At 34.9% G+C, this 16,546-nt stretch overlaps 1 protein-coding gene across 1 annotated transcript; it reads left to right on the forward strand.

Moving 5' to 3' along the window:
• Positions 1 to 1,814: 1,814 nt before the first annotated feature.
• LOC133205582 (D-aspartate oxidase-like) lies at positions 1,815 to 15,161 on the forward strand. Its single transcript, XM_061341423.1, has 9 exons — positions 1,815 to 2,063; positions 2,173 to 2,287; positions 8,822 to 8,901; positions 9,112 to 9,177; positions 10,033 to 10,087; positions 12,123 to 12,224; positions 12,416 to 12,480; positions 13,509 to 13,725; positions 13,996 to 15,161. The coding sequence occupies exons 1-9, from the start codon at positions 1,870 to 1,872 to the stop codon at positions 14,122 to 14,124; spliced, it is 1,023 nt and encodes a 340-aa protein (XP_061197407.1). The 5' UTR covers positions 1,815 to 1,869; the 3' UTR covers positions 14,125 to 15,161.
• Positions 15,162 to 16,546: the final 1,385 nt, after the last annotated feature.

Genomic DNA, 16,546 nt, shown 5'->3' on the forward strand with positions numbered 1-16,546 from the left:
ATTATCATTATCTTAGATATTAAGCCAAGCAAGGGTATCCTAAGTAGGAAAGTAGGAATTTGAAGGTACTTCTTGCTGCAATAATAAAGCCTTTTCCTGGGGGTGGGGTACAACTCTTTTTGGATCATACAATATCATTTCCATTTTTTAATTGAAATCATACAATGTAATCAGGAACATTTTAAAATAAATGTTTCTAATGTTATTTTTCAGAGCATAAATTTTTCCATAATATTTAGTAAAGTCTGAGTTTACCGCAAACTTTAAAGCTTACTAACCTTTACCGATTTTATTTTGGGACAGCCAATGAGAATTTGGGAGCGGATCTTGAACTGTATATGGGAATTTTTCTTACTTCATACGTACATGTAAATAATCCAGCAAAAATAAAATAAATACCTCATAAACATTTATATATCTGTTTTGTGATAACAAAAATTAATCTACTGCAGTATTAAACGTTTTCAATCAAAAGTCATTACATCACATGAGAACTGTCATGGCTGCTGAAGAAGACAACTTGTTTTCACGCTGGTGTATTTTTTCTTGTGGCGATTTAATAAAACATAAGTTTGTTTGCTACGATTAAATATAATTCATTTCATCATTGAACAAATATTTTTACGATCTTAATTTTGTCCCACCTCATAGTTTTGAGATTTACTATGCATGGATTAAATTTTAAAAACAATCGGTATTTTAGCAGCATTGATAGAATGAACTGTACGGGCCGCAAGGGCTGACTTCAGACTACCTATCAAGCGTAGTTACCACGACAACCTTTGCATATTTAGAAGAACAGGCTGTCCCTTCTATATAACGTACCGAAGTTCAATAACAATAATTTACATATTTCACCCACTTTTTTTTGAAAGTTAATGAAATTTTTGGAGGTGAAGTTATAAATCTCAGCAGTGAAGGTAATAGTAAACATGGCGATCAAATTCAAGTTGCAATCATTTAGACACATTTCAAATTGAAAATATCGGTTATATTGACGTTATTTAATTATTTCGATTTATTTCAAAGTTAAGAAATGAAAATAATGTTATTGTAATTTTTGGCGGAAAAAGAATGCCTACTTCACTAAGATGTGATTCTAGCTGGAGTTGTAACACACCCCCCCCCCCCCCATTTACCCTCAAAAAAGCATAAAAGAAAGGAAGGATAAAATAAAATCGGGTAGTTACATTAATTTTGCTCCTACGATCATGAGCTTTTTGCCTCCGTTGAGATGACCAGAGACATAAATAACATTTAATAAATGTGTCTCCTAGATGGCGAATGATTACCCACGTGGCCACAATATCACACTTGCATGGATATACTTAGAAACATTAATACAAATAAGTGTAAATTTTCATTGGAAATATGCTATATATTTTGTTCATATATATTTATGATTTCTTATTAGAGAAAACTATAAAAAATATACAAATATATATCTACTTAGTACAAATTACTGATTTGAACACCGTGATCTAGCGTGAATGTAATACGCACGCGCAAGATTGTAAAATCCAAAAAAATCCAGATGATTTTTGAGGAATTTTCGTTGATTATTAATTAGCGAATTTTAAGCTTAATAGAGAAAAAATAAAAACAAATTGGTAATCTTCAAGTACCAATGATGTTTAAAATATATAAAACAAACGACAGTTCTCTTCCGATTTATCGGTATTAAAGGCCAAAAATTCGAGTCTATTATTTTAATATACACTGTAGTAGTATAGATGTCACTAAACAGCCATTTGATTGTGGCGTTAGAATCCTTCCATACTTTCGTGTATTTAGTGTTTGCATACTAATTCATATCGTAGGGACTTATTCAAGAGGTCATTTTAAATGACCACCTAATCATTCGGCGACATGGTGTCGAGGGTTTGTGTTTTGGGAGCTGGAGTTATAGGGCTGTCGGCTGCTGTGAACGTGCAGTTGCTGGTTTCAAATGTGGATATTACTATAATTGCTGATCAGTTTGATTCAGAAACAACAAGTGATGGGGCAGCAGGTCATTTCGGGATTATGACGGAGCGGACAAATGCAGACATCAACAATTTATTGTAGGTTTATCACCATTTCAAAAAAAAAAAAAAAAATAGAATTACCTGAACTACTTTTCGAGATTCTTAATGTCATATGAAAATATATTCTTTTTGTTCATAAATTTAGCCGCTGGGCCAGAGAATCTTTTGATTGGTACCACAGAATATGTATATCTGAAGATGCCAATATCGCCGGAATCCACAGATTCCATGGTTACCAGCTGTGGAGAACCGAGAAACCGGTAAGAAAACATAGTTTATGTAAGTCACTGCAGACGACGTTTCTAATCAATACATGTTTGAGCGTCTGCAAAACTCGCATGAGTCACTACAATTCGTGTTTCCGTATTACCCGGAAAGTTTTATCATAGTTACATGAATCAATGGAAAATACGCCGTTTGCGTCGACAATATTTTTGCAAATGAAGAAAAATACTTCATTGCACAAAAATTGTACATTTTCATATCACAAATAATACGGATATGAATTTTTACTCGATTAAATACCCGTATATGAAAAAAAAAATTGCGTGATGCAGCAATGTGTGAAAAATACACGAACAATTTAATGCACCAACAGTTGGTTGCACATGTGATTAGTATGCGCATTGAGTATTCATTAACGCTCTTGGTCTCTTGTAAATAACATTTAATTAATTCTCGAACGGGACGTAAAACTACAATCAATCAATCAATAACTTTTAATTTATTTATTACTGATGGGGAATAATTCCATCCTCCCCTCATAGTGCATACACTACTTGATCTTGTGTCAATACTTCATAAAAGACAATGGTAAGAATAACATGCATCACGATCATTTTTAGCCGGGCTCGTAGAGCCATAGCCGGCTTCTGTCATGGTGTTCAACCGGATGTGTTGCTTCCTCACCGCCAAATCAAAATTACGAGTAAAAATATAGTACGTATGCTCAGCCGCTTTTGAGACAATAAACTGAGGAAATTTTTAATCAGATAAAATTAATGGTTTTTTGTTTGTTTGTATGTTGTTTAACGTCCCTCTCGAGAATTTTTCACTCATATGGAGACGCCACCACTTGCCGTTGGAGAGCTGCAAATTTTTTCCTATGCTCGGCACTTACGGCAATTGAGCAGTGAGGGGTCTTTTTCGAGCCTACACCCACTGCGACACGGGACCTCGGTTTATACGATCTCATCCGAAGGACCGGTCTCCACGTCCCACAGTGGGATTCGAACCCGCGACGTAAGGATCAACTCCTTACCTCGTGACTCTAGAGCAGACGCTCTAACCACTGCGCCACGCGGGTGACTAAAATTAATGGTAATCCTCTAATTATCAATTATTTATTTAATTTTTAATATTTAAAATATGCGAAAGGTTTTCATCAGGTTCCCCTGTCTGCGTCATATTCTATAAATAGAGGTTCTGTTACCAGGCTACACTGATGCACGTGACCTGATGTACACCTTGCTGTAAAACTCCCCCCCCCCCTTTTCCCCCGACGACTCTATCCGTGCACAAACGTTTGTCCTTGCTGCATGAATGTTCATTTACTTCTATAAGTGGCATAAGACCCTAGAACGATGCATGTGATAAAATGTTAATGCTGTTAAATTTTTACTATATTTTATTTTATTTTTTGGACATTTTTTTTTAAATGTTATATGCAATAGAAATATCCTTTTTGTGTTACAAATTCTTCCAGTTTCTTGTTATTTATCTGCTATATTACAATGTATTTTTCATGTAAATGGTCTTTGTTCACTACTCTGTAAATAAGCCCGGCTCTCTGTACTTCTGAGTACTTTGATGTTAATTAAGCCCCCCCCCCCCCTCCCCGCCTTCATACAGAATATGATATCTGTTAGTCCCTAATCAAAATAAAATCATGCTATCATGTACAGTAAAGCTTGAAAATTAGTGTTTTGGTTTAAATGAACCTTTCCTTCGTATTGGGTCCTAGCTAAGAAGCCACAAAAGTTACCAACAATGTACATAAACATGCATTTATCAAATTGTACATTATATGCACAGGTAAATATGTGGCCCATATTAAATGTTCTTCACCAGTCTGAAATTAAAGAATTTAACGCAGTATATATGCAGTTTAAAACGTTTTAGAAAGATGGATTCTGTTTTTAAAACGTGATCCCAGGCCTCTTTTTACATTTTTCGCTAAAGCAATACTTCTTTTGAAAAATGATTGGTGGTATCCTAGTGTAGATGTGCAAAACATTTCAGAATTTTCATCCTTGGGATAACTTGAGCTGACATTTTTCCACAAAAACTTGATTCTCATAACTCCTCTTACACTTTACAGACCAATTGGGGGGTCAAAATTTTAAAACACTTCGTTTAAAACTATAGCCTTCTCTCACAGCCATTTTTTGCTGAATTTATGCTTCATCGGGGAGGGGGGGGGGGTCAACGAGTACAAGACTAATTAATTGATATATCCCATTTTGTTGCATTCTTGGCCTAAGGCGCTTCTTATGCTACTGATTTGCACTTGAAAATAATCATGTAGTCATTGGCAATTGAAATTTTTTAATTAGTGAAAGACATATCTGTTGATCAAGTTTGAGTATTTGAGTGTTAAGTCAGTGATTTTAACAGTGTAAAAACATGTGATTTTCGGATATATAACGAAAGTATCTTACAATTTGAATAAGAGGAATTCTGTGGTGTTTTAGATACCTTTGGTACATTTTCATTCAAACCGAAAGAAAAAGCATTAACTAATTATCTATTATATATATAGCAAACAAAAGTGGAGATACAAGCAATTTTAATCTAAACTGCAAGTGAAACTTAACTTAAACCCCAGAAACCTCAAAGGGATGGAGTCAATAAAACAGACTTGATCATGCAGACATCCATATTTCATCTCCAAAGTGCAATTAATCCATGTGCTTTATACATGTACTATCTTTGATTTTCATGCCTGCTCTCCTTTATTAAATGAATGATAAATCTTGTATAAAGAAGAAACATCAAATCTGTTCGAACAAATATATACTTCGCTAAGTTGTCCAAGCAAATGCCCCTGGCAGTTCGTCCGAACAATTAAAAAACAATGTAATCTACTTTCTTCTAAGTGTATTCAATTTGTACGAAGGAAGAACTTATTTGTCCACCCAAATATTTTGTTCGTCCGAACGAAAAATAAACTTGTTAGAACCTTATTTGTCTGAACATTTTTCTCCAAACAATTATATATTTTTTTTCTGGGCTTCAATGGCACCATATTATTGAATTATATTCCATATTTATAAATGCTATGGCCTTCATAGATTTTCGTAAATTTGTTAAAGTTATTAAGATTCTAAAATTATTAAGTGTATACTAGTAACCTTGCAAAATTTAAAAAAATGGAAAAATAAATGTATTTGCTTACAATGTCATTATGATGACCCATGGATTTTTGAGATGCTGACTTTAATGAGACTGTTGAAAGCCCTGATGCATCATCTTATTTGTCAGTATCCTGCCTGTTTAAAAGTTGATCGTATACAGAGCATGGTCTAGCCTACCGAATGAGTTAGAGACTTACATACATATGCAGGTGATTGTAGAATTTTAGTACTTAAAAACATGTTAGAAGTGGTCGATTCGGAGATCATCCCGTTTATCAATAGTTTAGTTGCTAGTTTGGCAACAAACGTTTATGATTAGTAAACTATCAAAATATGAAACGAATGAGAGAGAAAGATTAAGATAACAGTTTTAACCAATAGGCACTGTGACGTACCTATTGTGCGATTTTTATTGTGTGCTAAAATTCAATAGGTGAAATATTTTAATTGAAGATAACGACCAGTAACCAAGCTCAAATGTCCATCGAAACATTACATTGGAGAAGAGCTAACACGGACCTTTAAAAAATCATTAGAGGTGGGATCAGGTGCCATGGAGGAGAAAGCATCCCCTGTCGACCGGTCACACCCGCTGTTGCTCATTTTCATGATTAGGCAAACGGAAAATCCGTAAACAAGTCAGTGTGAAAATAATGGCCTAACAATTTGTATGAAAAACGTCAGTCATCATTCGACTTAACGATAGATTGTACTCGTATATATATGCTAAAAAGGTCATTGTGTCGACCATAAAATTTGCGAATTTTTGACAAAAGGAGACTGTTGATATCCTTGCATTATCAACTTATTTGTCAATAGTTTGCCTCGTTATAGAAATTGTTCATAAGTAGAACATGCTCTCGCGTATTGAATAAACTGGGAGACATAAACTCAATATGCAGGTGATAATGAAATAATGAACATTTTGCTACATAAATAAGAGGAGTGGACATTAGAAAAGTTGAAGTCATCATGTTTATCATAGTTTTTTTGTTAGTTTGCCATTAGTGTCTTTCTCTAGTAAAATATCCAAATAGGTATAATAGATCTAAACGCATGTTATGATCTTATATAACATTTTAATTGCGTGTTCTTCCAATGTTCGTCAGAAAAACACAAGAGAATTAAACGTTGAGAACCAAACCTTATCATCAATCACCTTTTTATAAACCTTGTATCACTCTGTTGGGAAGGGGGGGGGGGGAGGTCATTTTTCAACGGGGGTCAATTTTTGATATGTTGCACATATAGAAAATTTGCAGCCCTCCACCGGCAAGTAGTGGCGTCGCAATATGAGTGAAAAATTCTCGAAGGGAGAAACAAACAAAAAATTGTTTCTATTTATGGTTCTTTGCTAGTTAACAGGTCCGAAGTGGTTTAGAGGCGAACACTTGCGTGCGGGTATAACTGTTTTATGACATCTAATTTATTTTTACAAACGTTTAATCATATATTTTAGATTCAAGACATACATGTACTTGTATGAAATCCAGTTTTGATGACTATTCAATGAGGAGGGGCCTTGGCTCCATAATTTTAACTACATGTAGGTAGAGGGAACAATGGTTGTGATTTGCTACTTGATAATTTTTCGCATTTAGCTGGGATGGGTGTGTAAGTGTGTGTCTATGGGGGGGTGGGGGGGTACTCCATTAATGAGTAAACTAATAGTGATGGTATTGAGTTTTAAGGAGTTTGGGGGGGGGGGTCAACAAATTAACCATCAGATATAGCTTAATTTTTTAGGTATGATATCTTAAGCTGTCAACTTTCATTTGGCAAAGAAAAATTTCATAAATTTTGGTTTTAAAATTTGATCATTTTTTGTATATCTTTATATGGAGCTCTTCTTCTAAAGGAGATCAATATAGTCTGAAAATGGCCACAACCCCCCAGCCTTCTTAAAAATCCTTTTTCGAACCACGAGGCTTACATCCGGTTTCTGTGGTGTTAGGCGTATGAGAGTCATTGACACCCCCCCCCCCCCCCCCCGATAAGACACCAGCCGTTGCAGGTTAACCTTCAGCACAAGCCGGTACCCATTGCAGCTTGGTGGACTGAGACAATGCAGATAAAGTGCCTTGTCTTAGGACACAATACAACATATCAAGTGACCACGACGGGGCTTGAACCAGGTTACTGGCCAAACTCTTATGACAACTGAGCCATGTGCTCCACTAAAGGTGATTATAATTAGACTAAGTTTACCTGCGGCCAAGAGGTCTAGAAAGCTAATTAATAATAATCATAAATATAGACCATCCATGTACTTCCTTCTTGTCTACTTCTTACTGATGAGGAAATACTGTAGATCACCAAATTTTCGTGACACCTTATTTTCGCAAGATGGGTATTGGGTATTTATAAGCGAGACAAAATGTTCACGAATTCTGGTTACTGATTATATAATCTAAACTAATAAAAATATACGCTAGAATGAAATTTTGGCGAGCGAACCGTCCCCTCGCGTAATTACGCAAAAATAAAGTTCTTGCGAATAAAAAGTGTTTTACAGTAGTTGTACCTGTGTTAATCTGCTTCTTTTAAGTTATTGATAAAGGACAAAAGAAAGCACGCAAAAGCAGATTAATAGACAAATATAGTGAAAAACATGTTACATACATTGTACGTTTAACTTTCTTATGAATATTTGTCAAGCATTTTCAATTTGTCAATATTTGTTTTTTCACTAATGCGCATTTAGGTTTGCGTGTTAAATTAATGTTGAATGAGATTCGACTGGGCTAGCCTATAGATATTTAGACTGACTGTTCGGTGAAGGCTTTAGTATACAGTTAAAGTTTATCATTGAGAGAGTTGGCAAGATTCCAGTTCTCCAAGGCCAGGGTTACTTCACTCGGCTTCGCCTCGGGAAATAGTCCTGGTCGAGGGGTACTGGAAACTTCGAATTCCTAACTCCCTCAATGATATACTTTTTACTGTTTATTATACCGATACAGAAGTAAATCTTAGAGGAGTACGGATAACCGGGAATTAGCTTTCGAAACAGGGATTAGCTCCCTTGACTAACACACGGGGATTTGTCCATTCACAGCGATTTCTAGGGAATTATTCACATCTAACGATCTAATTTTATATAGAGAAAAATCAGTAGAGTATAATAATCCATATTATCTCAACCGAGATTAGTTTGCTTAATATTACGATGATTGCGCGTGTCGCCTATTGTATACATGTAGTTCACTTGTTTCTTTTTTCATTTTTCCATAATGTGTAATTTCTTGATTTTCTGTATATATTGATTGTTGCTTGTGCTGAAATACTATTTGCACAATCGGCGTAGCATATTACGTCTAACGGGAAGATTAAAGTATAAACAAAAAGACCCCCCCCCCAACCCAACCCAACCCCCCCAAAAAAAAAACAAACACAAACCCCAACAAAATCCTGTACTATAAAATTGTTTGAACATTTCAGACTCCATTCCACAGCAAGTTTGATTACGCATATCGTAAATTGTCCGAGAGAGAGCTAAAACGACTTCCAGGCAATTATACGTAAGATAGAGCCAGTGATACATGTAGTTTGTATTTACACAAGCTTAATTCTAAACAACTTTGATTCATGAAAAGTGGTTATCAATACACGTAAATTGATGCCCTAATATCAGTGACTGTAAAATACCCACATTCAAATGATAAACTAGTATATATCTTACCTTTAAATTATTGTTTTTATTACAACGTTTTATTATTTACAATACATAGATACGGTTGGGCGACGGAAACTTTGATGGTAGAATGTCGACGTTACTTGCCATGGCTCATGAAGAAGTAAGTTCTGTCTGTAATAGTACTCAGCACTTCCAAACATAAAGCTATCAACTGCAAAAAGTCAGTTTTTTTGGGCATATAGATTTTGATCCGCCCTTCTGTCTGTCTGTCCGCAAAAACATTAACCTTGTCGTTAACTTTTGATCTGTTGGAACTGTGGCTTTCATATTTAACATGGATATTCTTTGTGACAAGACCTTTCTTGGGTACTAACATATTTGAACTCTTGGCCTTGACCGTGGAGTTTGACCCACCTTTGCAAAATTTTACCAAACTTTCACCTTCTGTCATAAATTTTGAACGGTTGCTGCTAGGTCTTTCATACTTCACATGCATATTCCTTGTGACAAGACCTTCTCTTGGGTACAAACAATTTTGTCCTTCTCACCTTAATCTTAAAGTTTGACCTACTTATAAAAAACTCTAATCTTGGCCATAACTTTTGAATGATTGAAGCTATAGCTTTCATCTTTCGCATGTATATTCCTTGTGACAAGATCTTCCCTAGGGTATAAACAATTTAATTGGACCTTTTGATATAGATCTTGAAGTTTGACCTACTTCTGAAAAAACCTTTAACCCTTGCCCATACCTTTTGAATGCTTGGTGATAGGGCTTTCATATTTCATTTATTCCTTGTGACAAAACCTTTCTTTGGGTATCAACATTTTTTATCTCTTGATCTTGGAGTTTGACTTGCATTTGAGAACGTTAACCTTTGCTATGAGTTGCCATTCGAGGACATCAGTGTTTCACAAACACATCTTGTTTGATTATACTTATCAGTGTAATTTTTGTATTTAATGTATTTTTTTTACTGAATTCCCCCAAATAAGGCTCTATTCAAACTTGTAGATTTAGAGAGAAGGGTGGGAAAATAGTTCGTCAGAGACTTTACAACATTAACGAGGTAAGTGAAACTAAGTGGAAGGCAGATGGCTCTTAATTCCACATGGCTTTTCCCTTTCATAATCCTAAAAGAATTTATCTTTAAAACAAGCAAATTCAAAGAATGGTCCCCCCCCCACTTTCTTTGTTTTAGTGGTTGGGGTGCAATTATTTGTGGCATATTGTAATTGTCTTGCTTGTATGTCCTGTCTTGTATGTCCATCACACAAAAAGATATTTATTGAATTAATAAAAGTTATGGCAAAGATTCAAGCTTCTGAAAACTGCATTAAACTTCAAGATCAAGATCTTGAGGTCAGATATCAAAATACAATCTGAAAGATCTTGTCACAAGTAATGCACATGTCAAAAAATATGAAAGCCTCATCTCTTCTTGAGCAAAAGTTATAGCCAATTCTAGGTCAAGGTCATGAGTAAAAAAGGATATACTTTTCTGAAAGATGTTATCATAGATAATGCACATTCTCTATCTTCTCTCATTCAAAAGTTATCAGCAATATAAAATTGACATTCATACTTCAAGGTCAAGGTCATGGGGTTAAAAAAGTTAGTACATTTAGAAACGTACTGTCATGTAATGCACATGTCAATTATAAATGCCATATCTTCTCTCCTTCAGAAGTTATCAGAAATGATAAACATTTTGAAAATTAGTTAAACTTGAACGTCAAGGTCATGGGGTTAAAAATCATAGCATGTCTTTTTCACAGGTACTTGTGGACAGGACCCCCCCCCCCCCCCCCCCCGATATTGAACCCCGGGACTTGGACATTTTTTTCACAAATTATATTTATTGCACTTATTCATCGTGTGTATCAGAGGAAAAAATCGTGAAAACCCCAAAATAATCGTTCCACACAAAAAATACCCCACTATACATTAGTATAGTGGGGTATTTTTTGTGTGGAACGATTATTTGGGGTGGGGGTCCTGTCCACAAGTACCTGTGGTCTTTTTGTATGATGCACAGGCAAGACAGAAAACACAAATAAGACAGTTACAATATGCCATAAATAACTGCATCCTAACCACTAAGACACCGAAAGCGTGGGACCACAATTCTTTGAATTTGCTTGTTTTCCCAGTAGGGGGTCTTTTCGCCCCATCATGTAGTTTTTGGAACATCGATTCGGCCCAAGGATTTCCGAAGGCCTAAAAGGGAAAGGTTTAAAATGTAAGTTTGTTATTGCATGGATCTCCTCCTATATTTAGTGTACATACTACGTAATGCAGCGAAATTTTTTTTTGCAAATGACATGAAGTCCTGCAGATGTGTAATCTGCTTCTGTCGCAAAGGGCTTTTTTTTTTATCCATGTATATAAGAATGTATTTGTATTAAGGTTCACGAAACAGATGTGAAGTTTGGTTCCAGATACTACATGTGTCCAGTATTTCCCAGATGAGTATCAGGTTAAGTTTTTCAGCAAAATTTTCCCCATGTTGCTTTACCAAACTTGCATTGATGGTGTTTCTGATGATACATACTTCAATGCGGATTTTGCATGTGACCTATATGTTATTGATGAGTGATCATAGAAAAGTTAGATACATTGATAAATCTTAGAAGTTGCATCACAGGCACTTTTTCTGTAATATTTTTTTTAATCATAGTATAATAATAACACAAGATATCTAACTCCGAATTACATAAAGTACCCTCTCCCCAGAATCGAAGTCAATTACACTTTCAGAGAAAATGCTTTGGCGTTACCATTGTTTTCTACATAATTTATCTACACAACCATATATGGCATGCTTGTCTTTATCTCCGTAAACAGGTCAAAACTTAAGCACGTCCATTTCCCCAGTAATTTTAAACCGAACATTGACCAACCCATTTGTTGCATCTGGGAATGCATAAACTTTGGATATACGAATGTGACCTACATTTTTTATATGAGTGACCAGTTAGAGTTTTTGAAACTTGCGTCCAATCCATTTGACATGAAAATATGCAAATAACAAACAAACACATCCTTGTTTTAATAATTAATTATGGAATGTGCAACCAGCGCATAAAATACATGTTTATTAGATTGAACAGTTTTATGACATCATAGTAAACTGCACAGGACTGAGAAGTAGGACACTGTTCAAGGATAAGGAAATGGTGCCAATACGAGGACATACAATTCGTGTAAGTTTTGGGTTCTTTTGAATCCTTAATTGGGACGTTTACTCATTTGAAATTTAAAGCGTGAACAAAAAGGGGGGAAAAACTTATTTACGTAAAATTGTGGCCGCCTAACTTGCGATAGAACACGATTATTGTTGAAATACACTAAAATAACAGGAATACGGTTATGCAGTAATTACATACTTTTGCAGGTGAAGGCGCCTTGGATTAAAAGCTTCTATATTGCCGACAACGGTGATACATACATCTACCCAGGGTAACTACTAACTAGAGTAATAAAAAAATCCCTGATATCTGAAATTTTTTCCCCATTTATACTATCTTAAGTGTAGCAGCGCAAGTTTTAAATTCGAAACATCGTAAGATAAAATTTTATAAAATTATTATCATGCGCAGATCTAGCAAGGGGGGGGGGGGGTCCAGATTCCCCCTCACTTAATTGAACTTTCAAAGTTTTCAAATTTGTATAGTAAAATAAGGAAAAAATATGACCTTTGACACCCTCCTCTCTAAGAAAAACACGGACCACTGGTAAAATGGTAAGACGAGTCATTATGTATACAATATGTTTAGGAAATCGACTTGACCCCCCCCCCCCCTCCCCCAATAGGTTTTTCGAGTGTGAACAAATTTCCTTTTCAAAAAAAAATATACTTTTAAAAATATTTGTGGTGGATTATTTTTAGTGGGTATGCAACCCTCCACCCACCCCCCAACCCCCATCCCCTAGTAAAAAAAATCCTGGATCCGCGCATGATAACATTAAGGTACTTTAGAATTCTCACATTACATGAAAGTATTGCATATATATAGATTTAAAGAAATTTAAGTGGGTCTTACATATAACTATTGTTATTTTAAATACAAATTGGTCATTAGAAACGTTCAATCTGGTGTTAATGCAAATGTGATCTCTTGATCTCTGATGTATGTACATGCTAATTCACTCGCATTGACATTGATTGTCATACATATGCCTAAATTTTAATAACGCAGGAATGATGCCAAACTGTGTGTAATTGCAGTTTTTAGATTGCAAATCTTGACTTAAGCAAATAAGTCAGTCTCTGGGATGCGTCTCTCTCTCTCTCTATATATATATATATATGAGAGAGAGAGAGAGAGAGAGCGTCCCCAATTCTTGCAATAGCCAGTAATCTTCAAATCACGTCATACTTTGGTACTTTATGATTTGTTTACCATTATAAATGAATACCTACTGAATTAATGCATTAAATGGCCTTGAAATGCACATATCCACATACCTTGTTTTTTTTTAAATAGTCAGGACAATGTTGTTCTTGGCGGAACTCGGCAGCGTGGAGAAGAGAGATTGGAGAAAGACCAAAGGTATTATGACGACATCATAAAGCGATGTTGTAATTTGGTTCCCTCGCTGAAACACGCCGAGATTGAGCGTACCTGGGTAGGACTGAGACCTTGGAGATCGAGTGTACGACTGGAAGTGGAATCTATCACAATCAGAGGAAGACATATACCTGTAAGTGTCCAATACTCAATGTTTGCTCTAACTTTAATAATTATGAAATACTTCTCATTTTCTTAATTAATATAAACTTTTCCTTTTTTGAGTTTGTTAATAATGGTAATAAATTTACATACCTGATGATCTAACATATACCTGTCTGCTCTGTCATAATTATGAAATACTGTCCTATTTTCTTAATATAAACTTTTCCTTTTTTCGAGTGTGTTAATAATGGTAATAAATTTACATACCTGATGCTCCAACATATACTTTTTGATGTAGGTAGTCCATAATTATGGACACGGATTAGATGGTGTCTGTCTAAGCTGGGGGTGCGGAGTGCATGCAGCAGATCTTGTTAAACAACAATTAAATCAACAAAATACTCTTCAGAAACTTTCCAAGTTGTGACACAAAGAACCAAAAATAAGTCCAAATATTTGAAGATAGAGGTGCAGCTAATTATTTAGTATATCAGCATTATGCTGAATGTCTATACAAATTATGAATTAAATATTAATCCTCAGAATGTTTTCCATTTCAAGAACACACACACACACACACAATTTCATATTCTCGAAGATATTCTAGGTGTTCACATGTACATAGAAAAGCATCAAATTAAGCAGACAATGCTGAACTTGGTCCTTATACACTCTCCTATCTATGTTAGGAACACATATTTAAATACTATATCAGATTAAGAGATTTGGAATTAAGAACCACAAACAATGATGCAATTTTAGTATCGGCCTTCAAGAGGACAAAGAGTTAGCTTTGAAAAAGAGCTGTACATGTACTTCATAGCAAAACAAGCTTTTTAATCTTCAACAAAAACTACACTTGAATGCTTTAAAAATTTCCCATAAGGCGTATACGTTTAAGTTAAATAAAACTTGTTGACATGATCTATGAACAATTGAGCAAAATCTCATCATCTAACTCGGAAAAACTTTATAGTAAAATATTAAATTGTACTGAATATAAATTGCAGGATTACGTTAAATTTTCTTTGAAAACATGCGAAACAAAATGAACGAGTCGTTATTCGTTATTTACTGAAACAGGCAGTTTTAATAAATTGTGAACCTAAAGTAAATCAATAGTCCCTAAGGAAAAACTATGCTTGTAAATTATTTGTTGAAAACTAAATACATTTTGTATTTTATTTCGATTTTATTTTTTAGTGATTAAATAATACTGTGGCATTGATCTCATTAAAGAAATTGTTTAAGCCATGCGATTATAACACTACAAAACGTGTAGATATTTAGATACACTCTTTATGCAAAGAAAACATATGCATGGACAATAAAGAATTCTGTGGATTTGTCTTGCATGCTCTAGCCATTATAATATTTTTTTTCTGTTGTCTTTCATTTGGTTTGTTATCTTGACTGTTTGCCAACATGTTAATGTCAATAAATTGAATTGAATATAACATTTAATATGCACAAAGCATTTCTTCCTTGTCTGTTTTCCTATAAATGTTTTTTAGGAAACTATGCAAAAAATTAAACATTTTTTTCCATTTACAGGACTTTATGAATTTGCTTTCATTACATTGCTTTACACTTATCCACCGAGTTTGACAACTCTTTTATCAAATCTGCTAAACTGATGAATAGACATTCCGAGGGGCTGATGGCACAATGTGTTTCCAGGGTATAAATTTACTAAGAGTATATTTGAAAAATGTGTAAGACTTTATGTTTTTTCACCTCCGAAACATTTTAGCAAAAGTATAATATAAAATCTACTGCTTTTAATGACTTACCTCCGAAAAGATGAGCAAAATTGAAAAATGGTTAAAAAATAATTCATGTTTGTGTACTATTTAGTTCGTTTTCCTAATACAAAATAATTCAATATGTAGATATAATAATTTTAAATTGTAAGCAACAGTTTTTTTCCCCTTCAAATTAACGAAATACATATTGAAATTACAGTCATATAGATAAACTTTTTTTACTGTTCTCCGCGTTTATTTTAAAAATAATCCAGAGGCATTGTTGGAGAACATACCCCGACTGTTGAAAGGTTTTATTGGTAAATAAAATCTTAGCCAAAAGGGCAACAAAATTTCGAGACCATTCCAACGACAGAACTTATTTCTGATCTGTTACGGTAATTTTTTAAATTCTAGTATGGAGGAAGGGGGATTCAGCTAGACTTCAACGTCAACAGAAGTGTGTTTTGACCTCACAATTTGCACTTCACGTATTACAAAAAAGCGATGTAATCCGAATCAAACTTTCTCTCCCATCTTTTCCCCGTGAAAGCATTTATTTACTGATAATTTATTGATGAGTTTGTGATGTATTGATCTTTGCAATAACCGTAATAGAATTTAATTTTATTTATTTATTTAATACAGGGACAAACTAAAGGATCGCAAAACCCATTATAATGGTTTAACAACGATCCTTCATAAAACAAAAAATCAATTAGTAGCAAGACAGAATGATTTGTTTGTTGTTTATTGTCCCTCCCGAGAATTTTCACTCATATGGAGACGCCACCACGCTGGTGGAGGGCTGCAAATTTAGACCTTTACTCGGCACTTAGGGCCATTGAGCAGTGAGGGACCTTTTTCGAGCAAGCACCTACTGCGACACGGGACCTCGGTTTATACGATCTCATCCGAAGGTAAGGTCTCCACGTCCCGCAGTGGGATTCGAACCCACGACGTAAGGATCAACTCCTTACACCGCGACTCTAACCACTGCTCCACGCGGGCCACAGAAAGAATGGTTAAAAATCTACTTCAACAATATTAGAGGCATTTGAAACCGGCGTTTGACATTTTAGCGGATCGACAGACATTTTGGCT

Source organism: Saccostrea echinata, unplaced genomic scaffold (assembly GCF_033153115.1).
Source record: "Saccostrea echinata isolate AGI-Se365-2 ecotype Australia unplaced genomic scaffold, CSIRO_AGI_Sech_v1 ptg000054l, whole genome shotgun sequence".
Taxonomy (NCBI): domain Eukaryota; kingdom Metazoa; phylum Mollusca; class Bivalvia; order Ostreida; family Ostreidae; genus Saccostrea; species Saccostrea echinata.